The 10,871-nt window shown below is 57.1% G+C and overlaps 1 protein-coding gene across 1 annotated transcript; it reads right to left on the minus strand.

The window, feature by feature from the left end:
* Nucleotides 1-264: 264 nt before the first annotated feature.
* HOXB1 (homeobox B1) lies at nucleotides 265-1,958 on the minus strand. The gene is made up of 2 exons (XM_059830497.1): nucleotides 1,346-1,958; nucleotides 265-590 (listed from the first exon to the last, which is right to left on the minus strand). The coding sequence occupies exons 1-2, from the start codon at nucleotides 1,956-1,958 to the stop codon at nucleotides 265-267; spliced, it is 939 nt and encodes a 312-aa protein (XP_059686480.1).
* Nucleotides 1,959-10,871: the final 8,913 nt, after the last annotated feature.

The raw sequence follows: 10,871 nt of genomic DNA on the forward strand, positions 1-10,871 counted from the left end.
ACGGCTGCTCCCGTGGAGTCCAGTGTTTTACAGAGGGTCTATAAATTAGGAGAGAGAAATTCAAGCGGGAGAATTGGTACCACGCGTGTGGAGACGGCCGGAGCCAAAGGGACCGCTCGGAGGGAAGCGTGGCCTTGCTTCCACACGCGTGTGCGGACGGGGCTGTGCGTGGGAGGTGCGTGTGTGTCTGGTGGGGTCTGCAGGGAGCAGCTGCCCCCCGAGGGCAGCCCCGGGCTGATCTCTGCGCCCCTGCGGGGACGCGTTTCAGGAGGACACCGAGCTGGGGGAGGCCTCAGGTGAGGTGCAGTTGGACTGATCCGAGGCTTCACCCGCTTCCCTCGCAGACCTGCCGGCAGCAGCCGGGGCGAGACCTTCCTTTTCCCTCTTCTTCTGCTTCATCCGCCTGTTCTGGAACCAGATCTTGACCTGGGTTTCGTTGAGCTCCAGGGTGGCGGCGATCTCCACCCTCCGGGCCCGGGTGAGGTACTTGTTAAAGTGAAACTCCTTCTCCAGCTCCGTCAGCTGCTTGGTGGTGAAGTTGGTGCGGATGGTGTTGGGCTGGCCCAGCAGCCCGTACTCCGACACTTTAGCTGTTAAGGAGCAAACACCAACAGGGCAGGAGCAGCCAGAGCAACCCCCTCGCTGGGACGGGGGGGCTGTGGGCGCGGGCTCTCCCCCACTCCCCTCCTCTCCGGGGCAGTGGGTCCCTCGGCCGCCCGCAGCTTCGCGCTCCCTCCCGGATCCTCAGCTCCCCCCGGCTTCCCAGCCCGGGGATACAACCTGGAGGGACAGACCTCCCCGGGCTCTGCAGAGCTGCCCCCCTTCCCTTGCAACCGCTCCCCCCAGTTCCCTGCAAACTGCCATGAGACTTGAACGTGCGTGGGCAGGAGTGGAAGGGGAGGGTGATGTTGGGGGGAAGAGGAGGGAAGACTGCGATTTAAGGAAGATTGTGGAGAAGGAAGTTGAACAATAGGGGAGATGGAAGCCACGACTGTGGAAGAAGCAGGAAGCCCGGAGCGTTTCCTATTCCGAGCTGGGCTTAAATGGCATTGGGCCTGCGGGAAACTGAGCTCAGGGACCCTCCATCAGATGTGTCTGGAAAATCTCTAGCTGGCTTTTCCGCAGCGCTGAGCTGGTGTTCCAAAAAAAAAAAAAAAAAAAAAAAAAGAAAAAGAAAACCAAAAACCCCAAGCAGGACAAGTCCGCGTTCCCCTGGAAGATGAGCCCAGTTACCTGGGGTGCGAACCCCGGGGAAGGCCACCTCGCCTTGCAGGGCTGGGGAGCTGCCCCTCGCCTGCCCCGGGTGGGGACCGTCCTCGCCCAGCTCTGCGCTCCCCAAACTCACCTGTCTTGGGCGGGTTCCTCTTCACTTTCATCCAGTCGAAGGTCTGCGTGGCGCTGGCGTTGGGGCACGGCTCGGAGGGGCACGCAGGGTCTTTGTCCTCGTTTAAAGAAGGCGAGAGGTTGCTGTAAAGGCCGGGCAAGTAGCTGGGCTGCTCCTGCCCGTAAAGGTGGTGTTGCTGGTACTGCCCAGCGGCCGCCACCGCCCCGCAGTAGCTCTCTGCTAAGGAGCTGAGGTTGGATCCCGCGTTGGCGGAGTACCCGGCCGCTTGGAAGTACACACCGTCCGCGTCCGGCTGGCCGAGGTAGAGCTGGTGGTGGCCGTAGCTGGGGCTGCAGGTTTGGGCTGGGTACCCGGCGGCGGGGGCAGCGCCCGCGAAGGGGATGGGGCGCCCGGAGGAGGGAGGGGGGTAGCCGGGGCTCTGCTGGGGGAGGTGGGCGGCCGCGGCCGCGCTCCCTCCCACGCCAAAGCGCCCGTCTCCGTTAAACGTGTCACTGGCGGGGCTACCTGAGCAAGAGGGGAAGGAAGGGGAGCTTTGCTCTAAATGGTGGTAGGCGCCCGTCCCACGGTTACAAATTGCATACTCTAAGAAGGAGTTCATCCTAGTATTGTCCATCTGCCACTGATGGAGGAGGGTCAGCCTGTTTTGGGGGGGATTCCGCCTGCCCTACAACCTTTAGATAGTATGTCAAAGCTGTAAAACTTCCTTCCATGCATCGCTGGCCCTCGAACCCCGCAGCCTTCGGCGGGGCCGGGGGGGGCCCGGGGGAGGCGGCCACGTGGTCCGCCCCCAGCCCAATGAGCGAGGGGCTCCTGAAGTTTGTCACATCTCTGAGCTCATCCATCAAGGCCCTGACATTTGCATGACAAAGGGGTTTCAATCAAACCCTGCCCATCAATCTGATAACAACACGAATACGTCAAAATCTTTCCTCAAAGACTTTAGAAGAGAGGAGGGAGGTGGGGTGCGGGGAGGTAGAGGGGAAGAGGGGCTGGGGGGAGAATTGGAATTATCCGCGACTGTTTTAAGTGCTAAAAAGGCCCCGGAGTTATGCGATCAGCCAATTTGAGCAGAACTTCCCCCTGCCCCAACTTCAAAAGAAGGTTTTCCCCAACCCTAGCTCCACGTGAGAAAAAGAAAGACAGAGGGGAAAGAGGTAGGAAGGTCTGACTACTCTCCCCCCCGAGCACAAAGGGATGCTCTTTCCCTCGTTTCGAAACTTTTCCCCAGAAAGTGGCTTGAACGTGTTTGGCGTTTTCTGGGCTGAGTCGTCTAATAAAAGCTGCGAAGACAAATTCGCTCCATGTGTTTTAATTTTGCCACACCGGCTTTGTGTCTAGGGCCAGTGCGGGTAAAAGCGATGTAATTAAATCAATATTCTAATGAGGCGATGAAATAAAGTTAGGAAGACAGAATGTCTTTTGTTGGAGAAATACCATGCCCGGCTTAGCAGTTGGAGGAACGGAACTAAAAATGATCCTTGTGTCTGTCTGCGTATCTTTCCCTCCATCCGCTCAGCCATGCACCTCCCTATCTGCACAGTTACTGCTGAAAGGGTTTAAGGGCTTTAACCAGTGCTGGAACTTTAAGCTCTGCTTTTCCCTGGCAAACCTGGTTCGATCTTTCCCCGAATCTGTTGTCAGACTGGCGCTTTCCCCCAGCAGAGTCCAGCTGATGAGTAGGTGGGAAGACCCTGACTTCAGGCCGGCCACTCCACTGCTCAGAGAATGGAAACATAGGTAGGCAACATTTATTTACTTGTTAGCAGAAGGGAGACAAGAGCACCCAACAATATGACGCCCACAGTCATTTGTTACTTGTCAGGATATTTACTGGTTATTCAGCCTCTAAGAAGAACCAGGAGGGTTCTTTTTTTTTTTTTTTTTTTTCCCCAGGCCAAAAGTTCACTTTGAAAGGCATAAACACGTCCTTTAGTGGGTAAGTTTGGCTGATGCAACACGTTGGGGTAACATTTGTTAAGAAACTGCGACACAGGCAGCCATGGCATCAACCTTCCTCCCTCCCTCCCTTAAATCCCCCCGAGAGAAAACGTGAGTTTTAGCCAATTACAACTCTCGTCCTTCAATAAAAAGAATAAGGAGAAAACCATTTCCAGAGCTGCGTTCCTATTTATTCATTTATTCTGCCGACTTTGCTGATGCTGAGATATTCAAGACGAAAGTCTTTTAGGTTACAAATGTTCTCTGAAACTCGCTACCTCCTTTTTTTTTTGCATAAAACAACCGAAAGCGATTATAAAGATTCAAAGCAACTCTCATGTCATTCCCCTTGCAAGAGAAATCGGTTTCTAATTTGATTCCAGGAGTGCTTTTCAGATTATGTTGCACTCGCGTTTAAATTGAATGTATTATATTTAAACGATGCTTACAATAGATGATTTATGGGTGTAAAATGAAAAAAGAAAAGGATAGATGTTTATTTCATCCTTGAATCAATTGTTTCGTATTGTCTGATAATTTTCCACCGTCATCTCACTCCACTGCTACATTAAGGGGATGCTTTATGCCATTAAAATACAGCTGTCTTCTGGAGTTGCAGAATTAGCTCCGAGAGAGCTCAGTGCTGCGGAGTTACGGAGGAAAAAGTTTTGCGGCGCATCTCCTCTCAGCGAAGGCTGAACCAAAGTCTAGACCCGAGGCAGTTCTGAGGCGAAAGCACAGTGTTTCTTTGGTAGATGGGAAAAATGGGATAGGACGGGATCAAAATTTTAGCCATGGAATGCAGCAAGCATCCCGACCCGAGCAGGTCCGACCTCGGGCTCCTGGGAGCCACCCCAGCCCCGGCTTGGGGGGAGAGCGAAGGTACTGGTGAGACGGCTGTGTGCCCCCCGGCTTGGGGGGAGAGCGAAGGTACTGGTGAGACGGCTGTGTGCCCCCCGGCTTGGGGGGAGAGCGAAGGTACTGGTGAGACGGCTGTGTGCCCCCCGGCTTGGGGGGAGAGCGAAGGTACTGGTGAGACGGCTGTGTGCCCCCCGGCTTGGGGGGAGAGCGAAGGTACTGGTGAGACGGCTGTGTGCCCCCCGGCTTGGGGGGAGAGCGAAGGTACTGGTGAGACGGCTGTGTGCCCCCCGGCTTGGGGGGAGAGCGAAGGTACTGGTGAGACGGCTGTGTGCCCCCCGGCTTGGGGGGAGAGCGAAGGTACTGGTGAGACGGCTGTGTGCCCCCCGGCTTGGGGGGAGAGCGAAGGTACTGGTGAGACGGCTGTGTGCCCCCCGGCTTGGGGGGAGAGCGAAGGTACTGGTGAGACGGCTGTGTGCCCCCCGGCTTGGGGGGAGAGCGAAGGTACTGGTGAGACGGCTCTGTGCCCCCCGGCTTGGGGGGAGAGCGAAGGTACTGGTGAGACGGCTGTGTGCCCCCCGGCTTGGGGGGAGAGCGAAGGTACTGGTGAGACGGCTGTGTGCCAGTGGGGTGGGGCCCAGGAGGGGATGTGCGGAGCTGAGGTCGCTTTGGCAAAGGCTTTTTTCGTCCCTCTCTGGAGGTAACTGTCAGATCGCGAAAGATGGGGTGTTGGAGCCGGTTTCCTCCCAGAAAGGGGCCGCCGCCTCCCCGCTCCTCCCTGCCCCCGGGCACTGCGCGGCCGCTCGCCATCTGCTCCTCTCCGCAGCCTGCTCAGGCCCCTCACTTCGTACCTGCGGTGGGAGCCCGGGCAGCAAAACACCGGGCAGATTTCGGGGTGCGGCGGGACGGAAGGTGCTGGGTTCCCACCCCCTGCCCGGGACCGGCACCCCCGGCGCTCCCCTGGGCCCCCCTTCCCGGAGCTGCCAGGCTGACGGCCCCGGGCAGGGCGAGCAGGAGAGCTGTGCTCCAGCCCGCGCTGCCCTCCGGCTTTCTTCCCCAAAGCGAGATGGTCTTCCCCAAAATGCATGGCTTGTGGCGACTGCGCGGTATTTTTGAAAGGCGCAGCGTCAACGGGCGTGCAGGCACACTGGGAATCGCTTGGGAACCGTTTTTCCAAATTTCCTTCGCAGCCCCTTGCCCTGGGTCCGATATCGAATCACTGCTGCTATTATTATTGGGTTTCATTTCCCTTGTGGGGAAGGTGTGAGACCCAGTTTCGGTACAAACCTTCCTAACCTGCAGGAGAAAGAAATACCAGGTTATTGTTAACAACCAGTCGCCGGGTGAGCCTAATTCTATCACTTACACATCTGTTTCTTTAAAACCTCCTTTACAGGGAGCTGGGAGAGGGAAGGCGGTCAAAGACAAGGTGTTAGGTGGAGATTCTCAAATGATCAGAGCTCAGCCCTAACCCGTCCCAAATAGTTACTTAGCCTTTCATTATATTTATTACTTGATTTTCACTTTCGTGTTGAGGGGGGCAGTAATTATTCCTAACCCCTAAACCACAGTCGGCACCGCTTTGGGGATGCTGCTGCCTGTCACTCAACAGGATTAAAATAAAATACCTGGAGATGGGTGAGGGTAGAGGGTGAGCGGGGAATTTTTAGCTCGTTGATTCCTGGGAAAATAAACTGCTGTCCCGGAGGGGTCGGCTGGCCCCCGGGAGGCAGAGGAGGTGGCTTCCTTGCCCGTTCCCCGGATTTCTGTCAGGGCACCGCGTGTCAGAGACAGAGCTGCTTCCCGCGGGCCGGTGCGGGCCTAAAGCACTGCTCCCGCCCCAAAACCCCAGGCTTTATTGGATGAACGGGTGAGAAATGAGGGGGTCGTCAGCAGAATAGCATGGGTTTTCCGCGGAGCCCTTGGGGCGGGGGCCCTCTCATGCCCACCGAAGGCACCCCGTGCCCCTGGCCCCTCCACCCACCCCCAGGCAGAGGGACTCGGTGTGACAAAACCTGGGGCAGCCCATCGGCTCGCTGTCCTGGGGCAGGAGCACACCAGCACCCCCTCACTGTTAAATTAGCAAGATGGGGCTTTTGGCCCCCTAGGCAAAACCACGCCTTTTGTTCCAACCCGATGAAGACGTCTTCTGAAAATAAACCTTTCCCTGCCAGCGGTTTCTCCCTTTCAGCGGCATAAAGCGGCTCCACGAAACCGGGGGCCGCGGCAGCCCGGGGAGCGGGGGGAGATTTCGCCCTTCCCTGATGGTTTGTTTGCTTTGAAACAGCTCTCCTGACACGGAGGATAGGGCCCTTCCGAAGGCGGTTTGTGGGAACACCTCCTGTAAGGAATCTTTGCCCGAGACAGGGGAGTTTTCTGCGCAGGAGACACAGAAGGAATGATGCATTTCCAAAGGCTCCAGAGTGCTCGGAGTCTTCAGATGCTTCGTTTTGGAGTTAAATATAACTCTCTGCGGAAAAAGTTTGTGTCGTGCGTAAGAAATGTCACTTCTGGCTCCTGGCGGGGTGATTTATAAGAAGCACTGCTGACGCTGGGGGTGCGTGTTAGGCGGCGGGCTTCGTTATCACCAAAAAGGACTTGTCCCTAGAAATTGTCAGAGAAATTTATAGCCCCGACATGTGTCTTGGTTAGATCATAGCCTGCTAAGCTATATTTGGGGCTAAAAACTGAAGAGGGAAAATATAACAGTATACGGAAAAATGCTTCAGGGTTTGGGAGTCCAAAGAAATGCAGAAGGAATCTTTTTAATGAGTTACAAGCACCGGGCGATCTCCGAGCTGCAGAATAAATACGAGACAATTAAGATAAGGTATCATAGCTCTTATCTGCCGCTCCCGGGAGCGGGGCGGGCGCAGCGGCGGGGACCGGCCGGTCCGTGGCCCCCGGCGGAGGGCGGCTCGGGGCGGGGACCGGCACTGAGACCGGCTCCGGCGCGATGTCGTGAGGCTCCCTGGGCGGGGACGGTCCACAGGTGGTCGGTGTCCCCGGAGGGGGTGGCAGCCCTCTTAGCCAGAGAGAGGGACACGTTTTGTGTTCTCCGTCTCCTGACCAACACTTTGAGGGGAAGATTTGGGTGAGAAATGCCTCTTTCGATGTTTTTTCCTTTTCAGGGTGGCACAAACCCCTCAAATCCCGCCTCTTCCTGCGCCAGAAGACCTCATTCCTCCTCCGGTGGCTCTGGGGAACCTGTCCTGTTTCCTCGTGAATCGCATCGGCTATCTCTGTGTGGTCCCCAGGGCAGAGGTGTGTCTGTAAGCCGGGTCGTCTCACTAATGAGGTTGATTTAAGCCTTTCTACTCGGTGGGAGTGGAGAGCAGAGGTCTGTATCTGCTGCTCCTCTGTACAGCCGTGCTCTTCCTCGGAGCGGGCAGACCCTACGGGCTCCCCAGCCCGGCCGAGCCCCGCTCCAGGCGGTCCCTGCCTGCCCCCGGGACAGCTCGGCCACCCCGAGGGACCCCTGCCCGGGCCCGGCTGGGTCTGGGCTCAGGGCCGGCCTCGGGCTGCTCCAGGGGGGTACAGGGACGGGGCTGAACCCGGGGTGTCCCAAAGCTTTCGGGTTTCGCCCAGATCCAGCACGGGGCAGGCCCGGCGTGGGCCAGCTCCACCTAAACCCGCCCTTTAGTGAGCGCAGGTAATTATAACAACTTCACCAGTGTCACTAATATTAGTAGGTCAGCATTATTCATATCAACCGGCGTTAGTTTGAACCGTATCCCGCTGGGGGAGCGGGCTATATTCACCCGGCCGAACTGCAGCCGTTCCTAAGCTAGTTTCTCCGAACCCGACACTGTGTATTTTCCCCTTCTATGTATATAAACAGGGGAAAAAAAAAAACAAACAAAGACGGCAAAGCTGGGGCAGATGCGGGCGGTGCCAGGATGGCGAGCAGAAGGCGGTCCCCTCGGCCAGCTCCTTCCTTTGAGGGTGGTGGAGCATTAGGAGCGTTCCCCAAGCTCCGGGCGCGGAGGCCTGGGATGCGGTTAAGCGCTGGCAAAAGGATGCTACGGCTCCGCTGAGAAACCGGTGACTGGAGGGATCTTCCCGGAGAGCCGGAGTCCGGCACCGGCAGCGCAGGAGGAAAGTCGGGGTGATTCCCCAGGAGAAGTTCCCTCTCCCCACCTCACCCCTCGAAGGCTCAACTCCTTCCGACGGTTCTCCGCCTTGAGCCTTCCCACGGCTCTAACGCGTTGGTTCCGCGTCTTCGGGGCCTCGAGTAGCTCTTTAGCAAACACATCCCCAGACTAGATCAGCACAAGATAAATATTACTTTAGCATGCCTGCAACACGTGCGAGCGTATCTCATTTGCATATTTCTAGGTTAATAATCGTGAGGCAATTGCAGTGTTTTGACAACGATCAAGAGCTGAATACGCTTAATATGCTTAATATATGCCCTCCAGTTGCACAGAACAGAAGGGCAGGGTTGCAAATACGCATTCCCCATTTGTTTGACATTTTGAAGAAGGTAAAGAATGGCTGAACTAATGGCGAAATCTTACAGTCATTCAATAATTTAGATTTTATTGAATATTCCCCTTCTTTCCTCCGACATTTCAGTCTTGCTAATTAGGACAAATAAGAAGGGGCCTGCTGTTAGCAAGGATAATAACTGGCGAGGTTCCATTTATTAAGTCACTTTCCGTGGGTGTAGAATTGATCTGTGGCTGTGACTGGCATGCTTTCTAGACCTGCAGCAACTTTGAGAAGTCATTATGATCTGCAGAAGGGCCCTCGTTAGAGGTTTGTATTGATAAGGTGTCAGGGTTTACGTTGGGGGGTCCCTGGAAACCCCTTCCCCGCCCCCGTCCCACCCCGGCGCTGCCTCCTCCGTGGGGCGGGGGGGAGGCCGCCCCCTCCCAGCCCCCTGCAAGGGGGGACCCTGCAGAGGACGGTGTCCCTCTTGTCCCCTCCCCTCCGCCTCTCCCTTCCCCTCCTCCCTTCCCCACGGAAAGGGCGTGTGTGTTTGTGGAAATCCGCTGCAGGATCCATTTGCCGAGAGCTCTGTCTCTGTGCGCGGGTTTTGAAGCTGAGTGAGACGCTCCCTTCTCTGGAGAGGCCGAGGGGATGTGCGGATCCGGGATCCGAACCAGAACGGCGCGGAGCGGCCCCGGGGGACCGGGCAGGGCTGGGCGGCCCCCGCCGCTGCGGGCCCGGGGCTGCCCGGCGGCGCTCGGGGCTCTCGGCGTGGGCCAGCCCCGACCATCTGATTCCCTGCTCCCGCCGTCCCCCAACAAGCCTGTATTCAGGATTGCGAGGGGGAGGAGGCGAGAGGGGAGGATGTAAAGCACTGGAACAAATGGCGCTTTGATAGACAACGTCTGGCAGTGCCAACGCTGCCGCTGAGTATGTTCCAGAAGCTGGAGATATTAAATAAACTTAAAGATAATGAATAGCCTTCTGTGGTCCTTGGGCTGTGCCTGGGCTTTCTTTCCCCCCGCCTGGCTCTGGGACTTCCAGAGCGGAGAGGAATCGGAGAGAGGGGGCAGCGCGGCGGGGGAGGGCTGTGATGACTCCCAGGCTCGGCTGCGAAGGCAAGGCGTCCGCAGGCAGCGCAAACCGCGCGCTGCGCGCTTCCTTTTATCGATGGGAAGGCGTTAAGTAATGCTCACTGGCATATTCTAATTGCGGTCTACTTCGATTTTCCAGATAAACCTACTCCTTCCCGGAGTGAGCTGCAAGCAGGTTTGAAACGTCTGCTCGTTTGGTAGGGAAAGAAGCTGGCAGTATTATTAAGAATAAAAAGGTAGCCGTAAAATCAACCCCCCTTTGTTACAGCGGGAAGAGATAATCCAGATCCGCGAAGAGCAATTTCGAAAACATCTGTCGAGGCCTTTCTTTGTTTCATTTTATTTCTTTTTACAGCCCGAAGTAGAAAACAAGCCCGGCTCTGCTGCTCTTAATCCGCAATCAAATCTCGGGCGACCACGCGGAAGTTTCCGGGGGGGACTCCGGGGGGAGGATGACACCACCCAGGCAAGCTCCGGGCACCCAGCAAACCAGCCCAGCTCCCTCCGGGGGGAGACGGCAGCCCGCGGGGAGAGCCCCCCAAGGCCGGGGCCCCGCCGGGCGCGGCTGGCTCCCCGCGGCAGCCCGCGGGCCGGAGGAGCCGGGCGGGCGGCGCGGGCTGCGCCTTCCCCTCCCCTGAGCCTAAAGAACAAGGCTGGCGGCAACGCCGCTTGTCATGGCTGCTCCGCTCCTCTCCGCGGCTCCCTGCGCCATTTTAAGGCCGCCTCCGCGGTTGCCCCCCGCCCCGGCCGCTCGCCCCCTGCCCCCCGCCGCGCCCCCCCCCCCGGCCCGAGCTCGCCTTTCCGCGCTGCTTCCGCACAAACCCCGCTTGAACGCCTACCAAATTTCTGCCGTGTCTGAGGAAACACCAATGACTTAGCAAAGACGTAATACGATTTATTTTGGGTGTCACCGCGATTGATTCCTGCGCTGACCCCTTTTCATTCATAAGCCTCCCCACCCCCTCCGCCTCACCCTCCCTCCTTGATATATGAGTTTTGTATTTAAAATTACATGTTGCGAGAAAGCTTCCAGAAAGGGATCCGCGAGCCGGGACGGAGCAGCATAAATTGCCGTGGAAGGAGAGCGCAGATTTATAAGGCCGGGGGGTGTTCTGGTTTGTACCGCTAAAAAAGAGGAGAGGGAGAAAGAAAGGCCTCTTTCAGGCTAATCTCTTACCCCTCTTTCCTCCACAGCATTTATT

The sequence above is a fragment of the Gavia stellata genome, chromosome 28 (assembly GCF_030936135.1).
Source record: "Gavia stellata isolate bGavSte3 chromosome 28, bGavSte3.hap2, whole genome shotgun sequence".
In the NCBI taxonomy this organism is placed as follows: Eukaryota; Metazoa; Chordata; class Aves; order Gaviiformes; family Gaviidae; genus Gavia; species Gavia stellata.